This window comes from Lates calcarifer, linkage group LG13 (genome assembly GCF_001640805.2).
Source record: "Lates calcarifer isolate ASB-BC8 linkage group LG13, TLL_Latcal_v3, whole genome shotgun sequence".
Classification (NCBI taxonomy): domain Eukaryota; kingdom Metazoa; phylum Chordata; class Actinopteri; family Centropomidae; genus Lates; species Lates calcarifer.
This window is the reverse complement of record NC_066845.1, coordinates 524,820-547,441: the sequence shown is the minus strand read 5'-3', so window position 1 is coordinate 547,441 and position 22,622 is coordinate 524,820. Positions and strand designations below refer to the sequence as shown.

The following is a 22,622-nucleotide window of genomic DNA, read 5'->3' as shown; positions in this document are numbered from 1 at the left end:
AGAGAGAACAAAAATGTGGATAAAAACAACAAATTGTGTGTGTGTGTGTGTGTGTGTGTGTGTGTGCGCGCGCGCGTGTGTGAAGTGAGACCAGCATGTAGTACCTCACGCTGAAGTATCAGCTTAGGAGACAGCTGCTCTAATAAAGTCTTCTGTTCAGCCACTAGGGAGTGCTGTTCTACAGTACACTGTACTATGTTAGACTCCAGGGCTACTGTATAGAGTATTTTAAAACACATTCATATACATACCTCTCTGTACTATGTACAGAACTGTGTGATGCTTTCAGAGTCAAATAATTCTTGAGAATCCTGTTAAACTCTGATTATTTAGTCAAGTCTTCTCCAGTGAGATGCATCTTATTTCTAACACTGCCTCTTGGCTCTGTAAACAGTTCCCTCCTCAGGTTGACCGAGGCTGCACTGTGGTAGTTCAGTGTGGAAGAAGGTCCTCTTTGATGGATCTTTACATAATATGTCACAGCAATTAATGACTTTAATTGTGCTCCACCATGGACACTTTCCTGGCTGCACAGAGTGATGGTCATGTCAAGTTCAAATTTTGACTTTAAAAACACTTTAAAGGGAGGTCACATTACAGCAGCACATTTATCTACACATCAATCCTGCAGACAGATCATTCAAACTGCAAAACACCTGACTACATGTTTAAAAGTAATATACAATAAACAACAATCACCTACAGTGAAACCCAGAGAAAAGAAAAGAAACATGACAATACTTATGTCAGTTCAGCAGAGATCCCTTGAACTGTAAAGCACACAGACATAAAAACAGTTCACAAAAGATAACAATCCTCCGGTTACTTGTGAAATCAGGTTCTAGATTTACCTGCTTCTACTTTCTTACCCAGAACTGAGGAAGAGGACTGAACATTTGTTTTCTGAGACTGAAAGAGAACTGAAGTGAAGTACTGAAAGACAACCGTTTGGTAAGGTGTAACTACAGCATCACTGACAAATCAGTGAGTAAAACAGATCGCTTGTATGTGTGTTTATTCTTTCCTGGTGGTGGTTATCATTTACAAGGTTGCAGAAATTGGTCTTATGCTCCACTAAAACATTCAATGCAGACATTTACCTTACAAATAATGTGAGCTAACTGGATAAAAAGGCTAAATATGGCAGTGGGCATATGGCACACTTGAAGTTAATTTTGGAAAACTACTTTAAAATGAAGCTCAAACAGATTCCTTAATATATGGATCTCAGCTGAGTTCTGCTGTGAATTACTCTAAATTCTTTCTTTCACCCTTTCTTTCCTTCTTTCTTTTAGCATAGATTGCCAAACCAGTGCTGACCCTGCTGATGATAATTGATTTGCTTCAGCCAAATGATATATGCTACATCACAGTAAGCCTTAATTGTAGGGTCACTGCAGTAAATGGTGGTCAATTGCAGGGTTCAGAAATTATGTTTACACTGCAGTGCAGCTGTGGTGCTTCATTTGAAACAGCATTTTGCTAAGTGAATATATGATTTAAAGTAACTGCTTCGCTCCGAATAAAACAAAGAAAAGCAATTACTTTACACTACTATAAGAATATCACTAGAAAGGCCAAATACAAGACTTTTCCAAAATGTACTTTTTGTTTTAGAATGTTAATACCTGGCTTCCATTTTAAGGAGCTGAGCAGATGGACAACAACTATGTTAGGTGTTTTAGGGTGGAGCAGACAGCAGTGAAAGTCGCTGCTGTAGGTGTAACCTCAGGGCTGAAGAGCTGCACAGCAACAGTGTGTGACAGTCAGTGGAGGACAGGTGTCCTTTTCCTCCCCACCTGTACATGAAATGGAACATGAGGGGTTGTGTGTCTGTGCCCTCCCAGATCAAGATAAAACTAAGGAACATATATGTGAAGATACAGGTGAGATCTCCCATTAGAGCTGGCCTGTAGAAATCAGGCATCAGTGAATTTTCAACAAACAGAGCTATATCTCCTATATCTGTGGTTGCATTAGGTCATTGCAGTCAATGTTGTAAATCCATAGCAGTTGTGGATTTTTATATGATTTTTAAATGAGTGCGATAAAGTTCCTTGATTTGCAGAGAGGTGGACTATAGAGTATAAAAATCAAGTGAATACACAGACAGGCACATTACATCAATCCACTGTAAAATGCAAAGAGAAGCAAAGAAATAAAACATAATATATTAAAAAATCTACATTAATAAGTTAATCTTATTATTTATTGATATACTGTAGGCCTAATAAAATGAGCAGCAGATCAAGTTTCTTAATCCTCACTGCATGCAATATAAAACGCACCATAACAATAATCATGTCTGTTATCCTGAAACTGAGATGTACTTTAACAAAAGTCATTTTTGGTTTTCCGTGTTTTAAGGTAACTGCATTCAAACAATACAAAAATCGTCTGTGGATTAATGGAATGAGTTCATTCAGTGAATTATTGGAAATTGTTGACGGAACTAGGAATGAAGTCTCACCAGCTCCATCAGAGCCGTGGATGAGCAGATGAGCAGCGGTGTCTCGGTGTACAGTCAGTGCGTGTCTCCCTGCCGGCCTTCATAGACCTGCTGTATTTCTTAGTATTGACGTGTTGTTAGCAGATGGAACAGGAGGGCTGATCTCTGCCTCCAGAGGTCATTCTCACTACAGTTGCCACTTGTTGCCAAAAGCAGCTCGGGGCTCTACCATTCAACACCAAACACAATCCAAGTATTTGCTCAGCCACCTATCGAGACTTCATATATGGATGTTGAATGCGGACCGTTGCCAGGACTGAAAGAAGACTCTTGTGATTTGTTTGATAACATTTCCGCGCGTCTGACGGAGAGAAGCATGGTTGATAATACAAGTATAGCAACTAAATCTGCTTTGGTAAGCGTCCAGGCTTTAGCCTGTTTCTATTGGATTATTAGACTTAACTACTGGGCAGTTGATTTTGTCTTCTTTTTTCTAATGCACATAAGTTAAACTTTTTACTAACAGCCCGATGACACACTCAGAGTTTTTAAGTGTTTTAGTCACTTTGTGCAAGTTTTTTTTTTTTTTTTTTTTTCCACCTTCGCTTGTGTGGTAGTAGGAACTATTTGACAGGTTATCTTATTTTACCGATATAACCAGATATCACGAGTAACTCAGTGTGTAATGAGGCCAATTGGTAGAAGATGTGTTTTCATTTTAAAGTGCCCGTTATAATCATTACCCGACCATCCTCTCGTCCCGTCGCAGCAAGGATCTTTCTCGTCCGCCGGCAGCCTTCCCCTCCAGGCTCCCTCCGCCTCCTCCCACAGCCCGTTCCCCGGCACCCTGTCCCACCAGACCGGCAGCGGTGGGATGAAGCTCGAGGCGGTCATGGAGAACCTGCAGCGGCAACAGGCAGCGCGGCTGGCTCTGGAGGAGAAGCTCCGGCAGGCGGAGAAAGAGAAAGACCTGCGGTCCATGGTGGAGTCCCAGATACACCAACAAGCTCTGGCTTTCCGCCACTACCAAGCGGCGATGCGTGGCGCCCTCGCTGCCGGAGTTGCCAGCTCCTCTCCGGGGTTAACGCTCCCTCACATGGAGGTCCGCAGGGTCGACGACGATGGGAACTCCTCCAGACCGGGCAACGATAAGGAGCGGAACGAGGAGGGAGATTACACGGAGGAGCAGGAGATCCTGAATGAAGAGGAGGAGGACGAGGACGACGTTGAGGTGAAACACTACCAGCACCGGCAATCCTCGGTCCAGGGAGCTTGTCTGTCTCCGAAGGGCGCCCCGATGCATCTCATGGCCAGAGTCCCGGCGGCCTTCGCCCCGGCCCGTCGTTCAGAGTCTCCATCGGCGCAACCTCAGTCCCAGCACCACGAGTGGACCTATGAGGAACAGTTCAAACAGGTGAGACAGCACCGACTTACTCAACACTTCCCCATACAACACTTGGCTGAGGCTGTGGCTTTCTAATAAGGCACAATTAACAAAGTGTTCATTAGCTGCAATAACTTTGAAGCTGCCATGTGGTGAACATTCCCCTTGTCAGATCGGATGATACCACAACTTAGCTTCAGGGATAGAGCTGGATTAAACCCCAGCATTATAACTGAATTACTACCGACTAGAGAACAAATGTACTCACTGACTGATAAGAACGCATTTCACATTGCCAGGTTGTTAAAAAAAAGGTTTTAGCTTGCGATGCCCGATACAGTAACAGGTCCGTAAACACTTCAAGCCCTTTCCCAGAAGGTAAGTGGTCAAATGGTCCGATCAGTCAAAGGATTTTGTTTACAGCCTGGTGACCAAAAGGTGTTCTTATTAATGACTGATAAGGGATAGATAATAGATAATTAAACTATTATAAAGGGTTCCTTATATCTTAATGTATTTAGAAACATGTTTCATTATACTGGACACTTACTGACGGCATTTGTTCTTAACAGCTCTTTTGTTTTCTCAGTGGCGAGTTAATGACAATAAGTTATTTGAGTGATATGCGCTTGTCTGTATATTTCCAGCTGACAGTAGGCAGATCTATACTCTCTGAGCTATTGTGGATGAACCATGTCATCTTTTATTTATGATGGATCATTTACAGACTTCCCTAAATGTGATGTGTACATTAGTGACTGCATTAGCGCTGCACATTAAAGCAACCCAATGCATGGAAATGCAATTTAAATACGGGCTGAAACTAGTAGCCTCAATATAGAGAGAGTAATGTGTGGAGGATGGTGAGATGAGCCTGTGGAGAGAACATTCACCATCTAATTTATATTTCCCTTTACATCTACAACTCATTAACAGCTTTTTTATTTAATTATTATTTTTATAAAGCATGCATATGAGCTTCATAGTCATTTGAGTGGACAGCTTGCTTGACATTTGCTGTCAAAAAACGTGATGTAAGTTTTTCCTTGTTCAGAGGATGTATATATGATACACCTATGACTGTCATCATAAAGTCTTTACTCTCTTTACTTTCTTTAAGATTAGTTTCCTGTGCATGCATGCCCTGTGTAAAATCAGGCTATAGGCTGAGGATTCCTCAGGATGTGCAGCTATTGTGGGGGTCATTCGTATGTAGTCATTCAGTGTAATGGTCATGGGACAATAAAAGGATGCTTATGGCTGCTTGGCAGACAGAGTGGAGCCAGCATACTAAGCATGCTCAAAGCTGCAAAACAAAACCACATTTGAAGGCAGTAAATGCATCTTTGGAAATAGAAACAAGATGTGGGCTAAATATAAAAAAGGCCCCACTGAGGCGGACAGGTTTTAATCTGATCTGAACCAAAAGGGACCAGTCTGTGTTTACAGTAGCTCCTAAATAACTTCTGTGGACCTCAGGAACAACATGAGAGTTAGCCCTGACCAAAAAAGCATTTCTATTGCCTTCAGTATTTTTTGTCTTAAACTGAATTAAAGGTAACCATGACCTAAATATTTAGTGCAGAGAAAGGTGACCGGCTGCTGGTAAAACTTATTTGAACTTTTAATGATCCAGCAGGCTACAACATACAGCAGATTCTAAAGAGATGAGACTGTAAAACATAAAAGAAATTCCTGGTGGTGACAGAAAAAGATGACACAAAGACCTGAGGCAGAGAGACACAGAGCGTGAGGGAGGAGATGTTACATGTAGTTTTGGCAGTGGCTCAGGAAATGCAGAAAACGGGACCTGGTGGTATTCCTGCCTGGCTCACACCCAAAAATGCTGGGATCTCCCTGTCTGGCAGTGCGTGTGTGTGTAGCTGGGAGTCGGCTTTGTGCCAAGCTATTACGACAGACACTGAATTGTGTGTTTGACCGTGCTTCCTCTCTGAAACACATACACATTATTTACAAGCGTGTTGACATGGATATGTGAGCCTGCAGTCATTTGTATAAATAGACTTAATAAAGTAGAAAAAGTAAAACCTGGATTTTTGTGTAACCCCCCCAAAAAATTACCAATGGCAGGGAGAACAAAACAATATGTAAATGGCTGTGTGTACTGTCTTTAGTTGTTGAATCATTTATAGTGTTTTTTCCCACTTTTCCAACATTTGTCTCCTGTTTTTAATCTTAGTGTCACAGTTCTGTAGGTGAAAGCACAGAGAGGATGGAACAGTCTGAACAGCTTTTCCACATAAGAATAATATTTCAAATCAAACTTTAATAATGGAAAATGTTCAGAAAATTTTAGTCAGCCTTTGGATCTGGATATTAAAGTACAGCAATTACCACAACACATACAAGTGTTGAAACACAAACATTAAGAGAAATGTGCTCAAAAAAATCCAAAAATGCATCGAATACAAAATCAGTAAACAAACTAAACTAAACTCCCTGGGTGCCTGGATTTTGATGTCACTCCCTGCTGATGGATTAGGGATAATTTGTCTCTGTGAAATCATACTAAAACACATGTCTGTTAATGTTTGTGCTTTAAACTTTTGTACATTTTTGTTATTTGCTGTACTTCTGAATTTGGAATGCATTTCTTCTAATCTTTGTGTTCTCACTTGCATTTTAATATCTGGTGTAATTTTCTGATTTTATTGGAGCGTTATGAGCATCGTAATGTTTGGGTACCACTTTTGTCTAAGTTTTAATATTTGGTTTGAGTTATTGACAACATTGACAATGTATTTATAAAATACAACAAAACAGACAGAATTATTAATCCTGAACTTATTTCCATCATTGTCACTGGTGTTGTCACAGTCCACCAATCAAGACAGACACAGACATTTAATGTCTAACAAAAAGAGATATTAGAATGTTTGTTCTGTATGTTTGTATTGTTGTGTTCAGTTGTGTCATGTTTGTTGATGATAAGCGTTCAGGACTGTACTATTACGGCAAGGATTTTTTTTTTTGTCCTGGACTTGCATCTGCAGAATCTCATTCACATTTATTTGTGACAGTGTAAACTACACTACAAGACATCTCCATATGGAAGTTATTATTGAATCATTAAAAATGATTTTCCTTGAAACTAGTGAAAATTTGAGTTTCCAATTCAAATGAACTTGCTTCAGAAATTTCCTACTGTTGAGTGTCATTTCCTTAATTATAGAGCAGTGGCCTGCTTTATTCTGGGTTGTTTCAAGATATACAGACTGTTATTTCTAGAAGCTTCCTGAAACAATGGTTGAAGGCTGAATATGAGACGACACTGCTTGTTAAGAGAGTTGTTTTTGCAGTCTGCTGCATGTTGAAAATGGGCTCTGTCAGTACTGATGTGTAACCAAACAGTTCCTCTCATTAAATCTTGATGCAAAGCTGATTCTGATGCATTAGACATAAAAAACGTCATGTAATGTACATGTCAGCACATGGGCTCGTGTTTGTGGAGCCACTTCTTTTTCTGGATTGTACCTCTTCCAGGTTGTTTTTCCAACAAGTGGTGAAGGAGGAGGGAGCTTCAGCTGTACTGGTGTATGATTACACTCCCCTCCCCCTGCCACTCAAATCATCCACACGGCAAAAATATCCATCTTCACACATCATGTGATATTCCAGTTCTTTAAGGCACATGTTTGTAAAACAAGCAGAGAGCCAAAGTAATATGATAAATGTTTTTAGAATCGTGTGTTTTTCTTCAATGAGTACAGCGACTGACTATACTGTTGGTCAGCACAACACAAGTTGTTTTGAATGGAAAACATGAATAGAAATCTTACCAATGTAGCAGAATTACTCAGTTGTTTCAATGAAGAAAAAAAGATTTTAGGAAATACAGAACAGACAAAATGACTTATGCTCTATATTTTTTAAAGAGCTTTTTTCAGTGCAGCTCATCTTGATTTGGGTGCCAAATCAAATAGCTGTCTTTCACTGTGGGAGAGGCAGCTTCCTCTTTGTCCCTCTTTATTAAGGAAACTTTTAGACAGATACTAATATTGATATTTGAGTGATTAGTTTCAAAAATAACAATAGCAATATACAGTATTGGCTTTTATTCATTTTTTAAACATACATTTTCGTTCATTTTTTGTGTGGTGTGTGAATATTAGAAATTTCCTGATTCAGTGTACATTCAAATCTATACAGCAGGATCTGTTTATAACATAGTTAACTAAATTGTTGAACATACAGTGAACTTCAGTAAATTGTGGAAAACCACTGGTATGGTTCTTTGAATGTTTTTTCTGTATTTTTCAGTTTATCTAAGGGCTCGTCTTGAAAAACAATCAGCCCTCTAATCTGACCCCTCCCCCTCCAGCCCTGCACCACCCACTTTAACATGACCATAAAAGCTGGCAAAGACCTGCTCTGGAAAATACACATGCTGCTGCACCATAACTCCTGTGTCAACATTCTGTCAGGGATGTGGAAACCCAGTCCAATCTCATGAAGCTACTGGAAGATGTATTAAACTCCTTCACATAGCAAAAAGCTACATTTTATCTTTGGCACCATGTATTCATCTAAGTGCTGCGGCGCACTTTAACTTTAAAAGTTCTCTGTCACTGGAAATACTTTAGTGGCATTCCTGGATTCTTTCACTGTGTGCCATTACAGTTATATGGTGAGCAGACACATGGATGAGAAGGTGGGGTGGGGTAGGGTGGGGTGACTGTGCAGGAAAAACAGAAGAAGTGATAGAGGAAAGGAGGATTGGAACTGTGTGTGATTGTGAGGTCAGCCCAACTGGCATCACTGAGTGACTGTACAAGTAAAGTCTTGACAAGGCTTCAGTTTCAGCACCAAAACCAGAGCTGGATTAACAAGCAGGTATTAACTACCAACTAACCAACTACCCCAGGACCCTGGGGGCTGCAGAAGCCCATGACTCACTGTGTCTTTGTCAGATTTTGGTCATTAATTAATTTATTTAACTTCATCACAGCATTAACAAAGTAACCCTGTCAACAAAATGCATGCCAATGTCTCCAGGACATATAAAATACACATGAAAATGAATTGTAAAATACATTTTATTATTAAGCACATTGTTCTTCACATAGGTCCAATGGCAAATTTAAGATATATAATTTAAAGCATTGATAAAACCTTCCTAGGACACTGAAAAAATAGCACTAGTTACCTGTCTGCGGTCTCTAACACTACATTTAATCATGAAATGATTGGAATTCTTCCAGTATTTTTTTTGCATTGTTACTTCATATCTCTTCTATGTTGTAATTTTTTTTCCAATAAAAAATTTGTAATACTTTAGTTAAAATACACATTTTAGTTTTTATACAAAGTTATGTCCCACACATCTTCTCCTCTGAAAAAATTGGAACAATTCATAAGTCACATGTTGAACAGGCAGATTCATCATCTGGATCTCCTGAAAGACCAAAAGTAATGTCTCTTGTTTTCTACATAATGGAATCTCAATGTACTGTCCTGTTTACAAAACTCTTTCTTTTTTATTTTAAAAATTCTACTTTTTAGTAAATCACTAGAATGTACCCAGTGTCCTCTTCTATTAGCTTGGGTGCCATGTGGCTATAATTCAAGTATTTACTGATTTTATACTAAAAACTCAGTCCTGCCACATTCCTGCTACCCCATTATGAATATATTGCAATACTAACAGTAACAGGAGTGAGTGTTACTGTTACTGAGTAACCAGAATATTTGATCTTGCAGCACAATATCCAGCAACAGTAGAACAGTAACAATGAATGAAATGAAACTGTGTTTATTAATGGCTGCAGAGTCATTAGGAGGTGGTTGGGGTGGATGTCAGACACAACATGTATGATTGTCACACAAGAGACCAGGTTCACATCCACGTCCACTGTCTCATCTGTGGTTTAGGCAAGAAAAACGGTTGGGTTAAGGGAACATTGGTGGTTGTGGTTTAATGTAAAAAAACAGGTTGTGTCTCAGTCACTGTGAACTTTTTCTGCATTAAACCAGACCAGGATCTTTTATTAATCTTAATCAAGTGCTGTTTATCAAACAGTTTATTAATACTGAGGTCACCACAAGTGGATATTGTGCTGCAAGATCAGATATTCTGGTGGAAAACAAATATAATGTCTGTCAACATTTTACTGAAATGGTCGCTATTAGCTAAGACTGCATGATTCTGGAAAAAAGTGAGAATCAGAGAATCTCATGATTTTTATTCAGTATGTTTTTGCACTCATTTACCTGATACATGAGGAAGCGGAACAAAAAATATATATATGCCTGATATAAAACAGGCCATATCTTTGGCTAAATGGCAGGTGATCTGGTAGTGGTAGTCTGTAATTCCCTTGTGCCAATGAGAGTTTGAGAGGTATGGTGATAAACTGTGTCAGGTTCTATGGCTGCCCAGTCAACATCAACTATTTGATGCATTAGTTGACAAGTCATTTTTTCAGCTGCTTCACTGTTCACACACAGAGCACTGCAGGAGCACCAGAGTGACAGGCTGTAAACTTTACAACCACATCTTGTCTTAAAATGACCAAACCACAAAACTAACTGAGGAGTTAGATACTTGATGAAAACAGAGAACAGAGCGACAGCATGGCAGTGTGAGTCTCTCTGATTCTCTCTGCTCCGGTGTCAGGTGAGAGCTGTATGCTAGTCTCAAGAACGGACACAGCTAAAGCTGAAACTACTGGTGATATGACGAGTTAAAAGCGGCTGATGGTGTCAGAGAGAGAGAACTGAGCTATGACCAAGACACCAGCTTTATGTCTGCAGTGTTTCTCTTATGTATATTTTGTTGCAGTGGCCCACCACAGGAAAATGATTGCTGCTGCCGCAATATTCTAAATGTGCAAAATACCCAGTTGAGCTGAGATAGAAAAAGAGAAAATGGTAGATTGAACGAGTTAATCTTTTATCGGCATGAGCACAGTAGGGTGGTTCTTACCACCATCAGCAGGGTTTTCTTCTGGATTCATTTTTCCATTTTTATTTGTCCTAACTCACCATTTGGCCTCACACTGCCATTAGCTGCTGTCACTCACCAACTCTCGCTGGGTTTATTTGTGTCTCTGCTGCCCTGAATCACATGGTGTGATGGTTCATTGTCATTTGCTAAGGGAGAAGATAGGAGTGTTTGTTTTGTTGCAGCTGTTGTCCTTGTTGAAAATCATTGCAATTTAGAAATGAGATCGCAATTTTAATACAATTAATCATGCAGCCCTACTATGAGTGACTTGCCAAATACATCAGTTAACAGTATATACTCATTATGTTTATAGAAATACATATGTAATTGCAACTGATTACAAATTATGTTCTACGATATTAGATAGAAACGTATCCTAATCTACATCCGAGGTTAACCGTAACCAGGTGAAGAATTTTAGCTAGCATTCAGTGCCAGCTTTTTCGACAGATTCGTCCACACTGCAAAAGTTATATCTGCTGTACTTGCATTGTCAATGTTCAAATGATCTTTTTTCCATTTTCCGTAGCACAGCATTTTTAAACATCATAATTGTGTTAATTCCCTCCTTGCACACATACTAAAATTCACAGACACAGCCTGGTTCCTTTGTGGCGTGCCTGAATGACAGTATGATGGGACTTTGTCTTTTCTTTTCATTCTGTATTGCTGTGTGGAGAGACCTGGGAGTTGGCATGCAGTGGAAGGTGGGCTTGGCACAATGCACCATTGAGAAATACTTGTTTTTACTGCAAATTGCTCCTCTCTTTTCATTAAAACAGAGGTGGGGTCAGCTTGTTCAAACACCCTCCCCACCCTCAATGTGGGTGTTACTTTTTAATCGCAACAGCCTGGAATTTCTGCAGCTGCTTGCAAAAAGCCCCCCTCTCTATTTACGAGATCTGACTGTTAGGCAAACATTGCCTCACTGCTGCTTCTCTGACTTGCTTTTTCCACCCTGCCATTGTTGGGGAGGCCCTTAGAATTACCAATAGGGATGTGTTATCTTTTGGCTAAATGCATGTGTGTGTCAGTTTTTAGATGCTTCTAGCATTCTTATACAATAAATAAAAATGAATGTGGTGTAAGGCAATAAAATGATGCACTGCTTCACGTCATTAGTTATGGAGCCCTGAGAGGCCATAAAGGGTTGAGTGACTGGGCTTGGAGCAGGCCATCAATGAGGGAACATAAAAATTAAGAAATGAAATAAAGAAAAATAAAAAGAAAGGTGATAAAGAACTTTTGAAGGGAATCTCAGAGTGGTGAAATAAGATGTGATTGATGTGAAACTATATGTAGACATTGGTTCTTTGCACATGATCATTTTCCTGAAAAGGTTCCCGTGTCCTATGGGGAAAGTGGTGCAGACTTGACAAATCAAGCTGCACTACACTACACAATACAATATGATGTGGGTGGCAGTAATCGCCACAAAATGAATCAGTGATAATTTTAGTAAATGAATACTGAAATCGAAACACTGAACTTTTGTTGGTTCTGGATTCTCCAATGTGAGAATTACCTGTTTGTTTTTCTTGTTTTTGTATAATTTGCTGTTGGTATGTTGGTGGGTCCAAATAAACAGTTTTACTATTTACAATTTCTACAAAACCTTAAATCAGGATTATGCTAATTGTGCTTATAACACTGAAATCAAATGAAGGAAGGAACTCAACTTCTAGCAGTTTCTAGAATTCTAGGCTAAATTAGTAATAATAAATAACATGTTTTTTTTTTTGCTGTGAAACACATTAATATGCAGTCAGAAAAACTGTCATTTCTTCTTTAGTGTCATCAGTGTTGGGTTTCTCTCTGAAAAGACTGAATGGAAAAGCTACTATAACATGCAAACAGATCAGTCCCTGCCTGCAGAGGCTACAGACAACAAACCCAGGGCAGAAAATGCACTGATTCTTCAATATGCGTGGCCTTCAGCCTCATTTACATTCACTATAATGGCCATTTGGCATTTTTTTGACCCAGTGTATGTAATCAAAAGCTGTACAGTCAATGGCTGGAGATTTGTATGTGCCACCTGGGTAGCTGCTCTGCACTAACAAGATTGAGTAATCATTGATAGACAAACGCCAAGCTTGCAGATTAGATTGCTGCTGTAAAAGTCTGTTTTTATGTGTCAAGGTCTCTCTGGTGTAGTGAGGAGGATCTGTCATTGTTGCTGAATTGTTTCTTGTATAATGAGCCCTTTGAGGCATCCACTTCCGTGGTAGAGCCTACAACCTATATACCACCTGGATAGCTGCTCTGCACTCTTGTGTGTTCACATCCTTAGATAAGCTCAGTTGTCTGCATATGTTGCCCATGCAATATAGTAATATAGTTCTGTAATTCAACATATTGTTGAATGAAGCTGTAGGGTTGTAATCAATGTTACATAAATGTAAGTAAGATTTTGAACAAGATGGTTTATGCACCTTTCCAGCTCCTCCAGCCCAAACCGTGATAGTTAACACGTTCACCAGTCACCCTGCAGCTGCCCCCCCCCCCTCAACCCGTGATTATCTTGCATCCAGGCAACTTATTAGAACAGTGTGGAGAATATTTAAAGAGCAGGTTAATGAATACCTGTGTACCCAGAAGGATTGGAGAGCATAGAGGTGAATTTTGGAGAGTTCATTTGAAATCCAAGAAGGATTGAAATGTGAACTGGCACTGCATATATTTTTGAGGTGGGGGTGGTAAAAATGGTGACTAGCTGACAGAAACAGATACACACACCAGTTCTATCTGTTGTACCTCCTGTCATAGATTAATGTGTTTGCGCAGGTGTGTGTGTGTGTGTGTGTCCACATAATGCATGCCATAACATTCCTATTGAAGCCTGAGGGGCCTCTCTGTATCAGTGCTCTGCCATATACTCACATGTCAGATAGTGAAGCCGATGTGTGTCCGCAGCTTAGCAGCCTGGTCTCAGTGACTCTGCTGTCACTCCAGATTGAGGGTAATCTGGACCTGTCTGGTCTGATTTGCCAGGTCAATGGGCCACAAAGATCAGGTGTAACATAAGTTAATTAACCTCTCTGTTAATCCTGCTCACTGAGGACTTTATTTTCATAATGCTGTGCAACTTTGTGTAAGCATCTGACCAAGATGTGATGGATAGAGGGGAAATGTGAAAAGAATTTGATAAACTTGAAAGGAAAGCACATTCAGACATATTTAGGAAAAGTGAGGATTTACAGACCTCTATCAAAAGAACAAGGAGGCTGAATTTGTAAATGTTTTGTTAATCATTTCCTTGACGGCAACTAACATATGGTTTCTTTGCATGTGCTTTGCATGGTGGACAACATAGGGATTTTTACATTCATTTCTTATATTAGTACACTTCAACAGGGACATTAGCAGTTTGTATATAGACCCTTGTAATGCCGACATCACAATTATGTCATAGTGGAGGCAAAACAAGAAAAACTAGGCAAATGCTGATCACCCCTGAGTAGTAGGCGACATAACCAAGCAAAAATATCATCTTGCTGTGTTGTTAGGTGTCATAATCAAAGGAGTAATGGGTCTGAGTCAATTTTAGTCATACAAACATACTTGTGTAATAATTAACAAACTTGCAGGAGAGCAGCTAGCTGCCACTGCTCGTCTACCATCAGCAGCAGAGCCACTGTCACCAGATGTGTGAGTGTTTTAAAAAACTGTGGCCTGACTTTTAGACATTTGGGATGTTTGTCAATCTTTGATTTTAGAGACATTTCTTTGCTTTTGGAGCATTTACTGCCTTTAATGTAATTAGTTTTCAGCCTGTTTCCTCTGCTCCGTGTGTGTGTGAGCAGAAGGGCAACACACAGGACAAGAGGAGAGAAACACAACCATAAATGACAACAAAATGTGACAGAGTTTGACACTGAGCTAAAATGAAATGACTGCACATAAATTAGGGCTGTAACACAAATAAATAAATTAATTTTTAATCTTTAGTTTCTTGGTAGGGTGGGTGGGTCACACTGGGGAAAACGTTGTATTCATCTTAAAACAGTCCTTCTCATGTTCAGCCAGACCATTTTTTCTTCTTGTACAATCTTGTACATGACCATTCAGGACATGTAGGTAGCAAAAGATATAGACGTTTGGTTTCTCAGTCAGAGGGGTGTAAATGTCTGGCCATTCCGCTGGAGGTAATCCTGTCAGATCATCCGTCCACTGAGTCAGCGTGTGTCAGCCAATCTCGTCCCATTGGTTAATGTTAAATATTTCAAGTTACGCTCACAGCTGTTAGCATTTACCAGTGGGACCAGACTGGCCGACCTGTACACACTAATTCAATGTACTCTCAATGGTGTTACAGGATAACATCTGGTGGAATGACCAGACATTTGCATTAAACTTCGTCAACACACACCTGACACACAACATGTGCCTTCTCATGGTCCAGCCGTTTCCTTCATGTTTTGTCTCTGGCCATACACCTAGCTTGCTAGCAAAGTTAAGTAATGCACCACAAAAGTTAGCTTAATGAAATCACCTACTCCTCCTCGTCTCCCAATTTCTGATTAGGTAGACACCTAATCAACAATAGACAATACATTAGCAACCTTCCCTAAAAGGAAGTGTGTGCTACACACGTGAACATTTTGGTGATGACCTCAGTCCAAACCTTTCATCTTTCAGCATTTAACCAGAGTTGTCTTTTTGTCTTGACTAGCAGCGGCAGCTGGTATGTGATAAAACTTCATTTTTGAGCCATTACCCCTTTGACTCTGGCACCCAACAACACAGTAAGATAATGTTTTTGCTTGGTAATGTGGTCTGCTGTGGAAGTGTATTACAGCCACACCATGTCATAATATAAGTTATCACACTGTAACTGAAACTTTTCACATTGTAACAACATAAATATATTCTCATAATATCAGCTGGTGCCATCTGGTGTGGCTCTGAGGTGATCCATGTTGGCCTCCAGCTAATACTATGACGCAACAATGACGTTCACCCTGAAAAGGTCCCCACGCATTTTTTTAGCAAGTCATTAGCCCACTGTTTGAGTCTCATGGAAGCTGTTAAAAGAAGAAAAATTAAAAGATGTTCAAATTTTAGTGTAACTTTTGGTCATTTTAACTGTAGGTTGTAAACTCTCAGTTACTAAAAGTCCCAAAGTCCCTGACACAGTACAAAGGACCTGAGCTCAGTCACCTCAGTTATAGCTGGTCAGAGATGATTTGGTGGGACTTTGGCTCTATTACCTTCTTGTACTTGTACTTGTACCAGTTTGAATTAAACTGAATATGATTTCCTGTGATGCATCCTGGAATTTTGATTGAAATCGTTCACTCCATTTTAGTATGATGTAGCACTATTAACATCCTATTAACAGTTTATGCTGAGAATAAATGTCTCTTTTCCACAGAAATAGTATTGTATGAAACAAAAAATTAAGTAGCTATTGAGGTTATCCAAAAAAGCAACTTTCAGATAATGTAGACTGGTAGCTGTCACAGACCCCTGATAGTAGAACCTTTTATCATCATTTTATAATAATCCAGGCAGGCATATAAAATGATCCTCCTAATTTTTTTCCACTACGTTCCTGTGACTTTACAAACAGAGCACAATACCCATTATTGTTGATTTTGCTGCTACAGTGTGAGCGCTGCTTCCACTATCAGAAAGAGATAATCAAGTGTTTCCTTTAAATGTCTTCAGTCAGGCAGAGGCAACGAGCTGGCACAGAGGAAGCTGGGAAATTCAAGTGGCGGTAGCAGTTCAGACCCTCTGATTCAGGAGGTCAGTAACGCCAGCCCCCATCTCTAATCACTATCTCCCCCTACACACAGACCTGCTATCTCAGATGCCACCACAGTACCATCAAGCAGCCCTCCACTCACTCATTTGGCTGAGAGTGACAGGGCGACATCTACCTAACAATAGCTGCCGGTCATGTTTCCTGCTCTCATCTCACACCACTGCAGCCTGATGGAAAGACAATACCCTCTCTGGCTGATAGAGAAGTGTGAGGTGACACTCTACTGAGAGAGCTTCCCCAGTCAGTCACTAATCAAGAGAAGCCATAAAGTGGAGGCAGGGGCATAGTGTCAGGTTACAGGTCACTTACAAAGGTTCAGGAGTGACTTTCTGCGTGTCAATTTAATGAATATAAATTAAGATTATACTCCCAAATACCTGACCAACATCGCAGTGAATCAAGACAGTGCATTAATGCTATTACATCACTAGCACCAAAAAAGAGCACACAGTTAGAGACTAGCTGGTGATCATAGTATCGCATTCAGCAGCTAAAGAGATTTCTTTCAGGTGTCAGGAGTCAGGAGGTGGTAGAGACCAAAAACAGAGCTAAAAGAGAGGGAGTTTAGATTTATCAGGGGGACACAATCCACATGAATCATCATGTTGTTGTATAACTACTGGATGAGGAAATGGGCTAATGTTTGCCAATACATTCACTATACTACCAGTGATTTAATAGCTTTTGTATCTGTTAGTTTGTTTTGATGTTTTGTGTGATCCAGTATGCAGCTTTAAAGGTACATATACAAATATTCATTAATAATTAAATATCTCAAAATTTCAAAAAAACAGTGAGCTGGGATTTGTATGTAAATTATTTGAATGAATCCCCTCATATTAAAACTTTAAACCAACATTAATGATTGATACAACTGATCTCACACTAAAATTAAGAATATTTTACCACAGACACAACTTGTAGCTAATGGGCAAAAAGTTGTGAAGCAGCTGGTGAGGTTAAAATCTTGAATGGTCCACTGTCACTGACAGTTAAAATGGAGGCTAGACTGGATGCAGGCTATATTAGGGGAAACACACTCCCTACTGGTCATTGTGTTATAGAATCAATTTTACAAGGAGATCAGTGAGAGTCAATTTGCATAATCCCTGGGATGATTATGTAGTAGGTTCTGTAATCACCAGGCAGCGGGAGCAGTGAATCTGCTCAGGTGGATAATATGACATATCTGAAGTGATAACACAGTAGCTCATGCTTGTTCTCATGCTTACTCCACCCTCAGTGGATTGTGTTGTGGTGTATGTATCAGAACACCAGCACACATTAATGAGAAGGACTTTTCTTCTTCATGAGGGGCGGCAGACTAAGTTCCCATGTGTGCTATTGGTTAATTATTGTCCTTTCCATGAAGATTGTAAGCAGTAGATCTCACTTATGACTCAGTCCACACTACTGCAGACATTATAATTGCTGACATGAGCTGTGTCATTAGCCATACTCATCGGTAGATGGTATTTATGTGATGACAAAGTTTTAACATTCAGTGCCAATGTTTAAACAATTATTTCTGGCAACTGTGGTATGGTTAGAGTTAGGCAACTAAAACACTTGGTTAGTGTTAGAAAAAGGTCATTATGGTAAAGGGGAAAAAAGCAAGGGACAGCACAGTGTTTAGCACTGTCACCTCACAGCAAGAAGGTTCTGGGTTCATCCAGGACTTTTCTGTGTGGAGTTTGCATGTTCTCCCTGTGCCTGTGTGGGTCCTCTCCGCATACTCACAGTCTAAAGACATGCAGGTCAGGTTGATCTGTGACTCTAAATTGAACTGAATGAACTGTGTGAATGGTTGTTTCCGTTGTCTCCGTATGTCAGCCCTGCAATAGACTGGCAATCTGTCCAGGGTGTTCCCCTCATCTCGCCCAATATCGGGATTGGCTCCTGCCCCCCACAACCCTTGAGGTTAAGCAGTATAGATGGATGGAAAAAAAGGCAAACATTGTTTGCAGGTGTGTGATGGAACATATACTTCAGACCACCTCATGAAACTCAACCTAGCCACTCAATCCACCACCCCGCCCTCCACAAGCTCACATCCCAACTCACTAAAAGACAATCTTCTTGTATTATATTAGCACTGAAGTGAGGTGTGAAATCATCTAATGCAAAGAGCAGGATACTGGGCTTTTAGAAAAAGTATGTTGTGTGTATATATTCCACCTCCATGTATCACAAGAGACAGATCAAAAGAAGGGCAGAGATGTCGTGGTCAAAAACACTGCATCCTCCCAGAGTCTTCCTGACTAGTGAGCAGCCACATCTCTCTACACTGGATAACAATTCTCAGTTTTTAAGCCTGAGTTCTGATGATATTACTGTGGTTATTTTAACAGATGTCAGATGTAGGGGTAGATTCTAATGGAAGTACAATATTTCAGGCAGAAGAAAACAGCCTCAATGCAAGTTCTGTCCTGTTTAGTCCAGGTTTTAGGATAATTCTCCAAAGTTTTCTGGCCCAACCCCAGTACAGTGGAGCTGAATGGAATCTCCATGGACCTCAATGAAATGGGCTGTTTCTTAATATTTCTACAGTTCATTCTGTGGATTACCACCCACCTCCCCCCTGTTTGACACTAACAGTGGAAAGAAGTTTCTGTTGATTTTTTATAAATGCTTTTTCCAAGCCAGTGAGCACTGTACATTAAAATCATTTGTATTAAAGATGGAGTCAGAAATCTCAGAGACAAATATCTGAAGACCTAGGCCACAAAATTAAAAACTATCTGTGAGGAGAGATGCCACCAGAGCTGAGACAGACAATTAAGGCTTTTATCATTACTTCAGTTTATGATTTACAAAACAATGCTGAATGAATGAATGAATGAATGAATGAGATAGAGCCTGTGACAGTTGGCAACCCTCAAGTCATTCATTTCTTGTTGAAAGGGTACAAGTTAGTGAGTCAGACTCTGCATTGCATTGTGTGTTTGGAAAGAAAACTTGCAGAGCTTTGGGTATTGATGACTCCAGCATGAGAACTGCTGTGCTAAATGAAGTAAGGGTGGAAATTAGATGTGACAGATGCTGAGTAATTAGCCTAGGTGTTAATGGGAGCCTGTGGTCAATTATCTGCTCTGTCTGTCAAATGGAATTTAATATCAGATGGTCAAGTAGACAGTCAAGCTCTTTGGACATGTTGGAACATGCAAGTTTTTCAAGAGTAATAAATAGGTTAAGAATACAGGACCTCGTATTAGCTGAGAGCTCACAGAGTGCCATGAACTGCTAATGATATGTATGACCACATTTCATTAAGTTTGTTCACAAGTGTGTGGACATGATCCTGAGACAACTGTCACAATATTTAATGAATGTGTAACCTGCCTTTATACAACAATGAGCTTAAAGGCAGTCTCAGGGTTGGGAAAGCAGGCTGCAGGGTCTCTGCTTGTACAGGTGACATTACTCAGCATTCTTCACTTGTAGAGACTGCATTGTTTGACTGTGATCATAGTTGTTTTTGTCCAAACAGCAGCACCCTACACTGTGCTCTATATACAGTAGACTACCTCCCCTTTTGTTCACTATAATGGCTTCAGTTCATAATGGAGTCTATCAACAAAAGACTTACTTAAGAGGATTAAGAGAATTTATCTCTCCAGAAACATGTGATTAAAAGCTCTTTTTCTCCTGACAACCATTTCTATAAAATGGACATGACAAAATCATTTTCTCCTTCACCTTCAATAATGCCAGCTTCCAGCAGTGGCAGTTTTCTGTATTAATTTGGTTAGCTGCCCAGAAATGTGCACTTGCACATATTTGATTGGCCAATGCAGCTAAACTTTTTTGCTGGACAACTCTGTGTTGTTTTGCCGTAGCCCTCTCTGTTAACTCCATTCAAATAAATGAGAGGGCTGTTTTTTCACAGACGACTCAAGTCCCTCTAAGTGCACACCAATAGGAGCACTGAGTTACGAAAACTCAAGGGGGTGTTTTGCTTCACATACCAGCAAGAAAATGCAGTGCAATCCAGCAGAGGTGAAACAATTTGTTGATTCACTGATTAGTTGATAGGCAGAAAAATAATTGAAAAATTAATTTAAGTAATTTTTCATCTAAAAATGCCTCTAAATAGTGGCTGCTTTGCTGTTTAGAGAAAACAAGCAGATTGATGGAATCATCTTAGGTATACAACATTTAATAGATTGAAAGATTAGTTGAGTCAATGAATCAAGGCAGTAATCAGTAAAATAATTGTTAGGTGAAATATTTGTTTGTTGCAGCCCTTCAATCCAAGAAGGCTGGTTTGAATAAATTTATTATTTACCAGGAATATGTAGCATGTGTTGACTATGTGTTGCCAGATCATGCTAATTTATGTCATGGCTAAATTTGACCACCGTGTTTTGATATAGCTGAATTCAACATGTAGTGCTTAAATCATTTCTATGCATCCGCGCTGGCAACAGCAGCGGCTGGAGGAATGACGTTTTCAGGTTGTCTGTTGCTCTGATTCTTGTGAATGCAGTACTTCAGTAAGTAAGTCATTTCTTCAAATTTGGCACAAACATTCCTCTGGACTCAAGGATATACTGACTAAAATTTGGTGATCAAAGTTTCAAAGGTCTAGGTCAATGTGACCTGACAAAACACGCAAATCTTCACACAAATTATGACCATATTTCCTGCAACTTGACCAATTGGTGGAGACATACAACCACAAGGCGGTAATTGTAGTCTGTTTCTGTTGTCAGACAACTGAATAAGGTTGAAATCGCAATTTAATCATGGTCCATACACACTGCATGTTCATCATCAGCATTATTATCCATCAGAAAATGTTTTCATTAAGATGGTCTAAGTGTTGAGGATTCTGGAAATATCTTGAAAACAGCAGAAAGTGTAGTTAAATGACCCAGATTTATTTTTGAGAAGTGTTTTGAATGTGATAATAATAAACCAGATGCACACTCTGCATGTACATCAGTGTATTCTTTTGTTTATGGAGAGGTCCCAGAGGAATTCCACAGCTTGTTGGCACATGGAAATTGCTCGCATGGTTCTTTGTCCAGGCTTGCTACAAACACCTTAATATACACACTGACTGACTGGAAAGACAGGGATAAAAAGTGAAGATGTTATGTGATGAATATCATAAAACACATTTACTATGTCATTTTAATTGTGACAAAGAGCAGTTCAGACAGAAACACGTTCTTTGTTCACAGGGTCAGGGAAGCAATCAGTAAATTCAAGCTTAAGTGTAGCTGAAATCAATACAAACTGGATTTAGTTCCTAATGAGCCCAAGGATTCCTCAGTGCAAAAAAAGGAAACAGTTGTACTTCCTGTCTTTGTTTCCTTTTGTTGAGATTGCTTGAGAAAACACATTGTACAAACAGAGGAAGGCTAGCAGTGCTACAAGAGAAGCTTTAATTTATGGTGAGGTTGAAGAGGGGCATGGGGAAATAAGTTGGTGACTTTGATTCACCCACAGCTGGGACAGTCATGGTCCTTATTACTAATATCTGAAATGAATCCAGGTTCACGGCTTCTGAAAAGATTTGACACAAGCAGCTATTGTTCATGGCATTTCTGAAAGACAGCCAGCACATATGACACTACCTCATTTTCTCCAGGATGAGACCTAATGATGTTAAAAAGAAGTCTTGATGGATTTGTTTGCCTTACCAATTTTATCTTCAGTCCCATCCAGGCTCCTGACAAATGTCTCAGCATAGTAAGAAATGGACATGGAAAGATTATTCAGCGTTGCTCACATGAGAATGAAAAATCAATATTGACCTTGTTGGAAAAAAGCCAAGGGAGACCTATATTATTTGTGAGGGAGTCAGCAGTAGGAAGCAGTGCTGTTTTGTTTGTCAAGCAGACCCCATGTGATTGTGTGAGGAAGGATGTCAGTGGGCAGAGGCCTTCTTCAGGGCACCATCTCTTACTCATACTATTATTATATATATCAAATGAGTAATTCTATTAAGGTAAAGGTGTAGTATGTTTTACTGTCTATGTCCCACTATCTGTCTCGAGTCACGGTGGGGGGTTGGTTGATGATGTAGATTCATTTGTTG

General features: G+C 39.8%; 1 protein-coding gene across 1 annotated transcript in view; it reads left to right on the top strand.

Moving 5' to 3' along the window:
* Window positions 1-1,971: 1,971 nt before the first annotated feature.
* arid3c (AT rich interactive domain 3C (BRIGHT-like)) overlaps window positions 1,972-22,622 on the top strand; it is a 75,235-nt gene continuing 54,584 nt past the window's right edge. Inside the window, exons 1-2 of the mRNA XM_051074936.1 lie at window positions 1,972-2,864; window positions 3,219-3,863. Coding sequence (XP_050930893.1) covers window positions 2,736-2,864; window positions 3,219-3,863 — 774 coding nt within the window. The 5' untranslated portion in view covers window positions 1,972-2,735. The remainder of the gene's footprint in view (window positions 2,865-3,218; window positions 3,864-22,622) is intronic.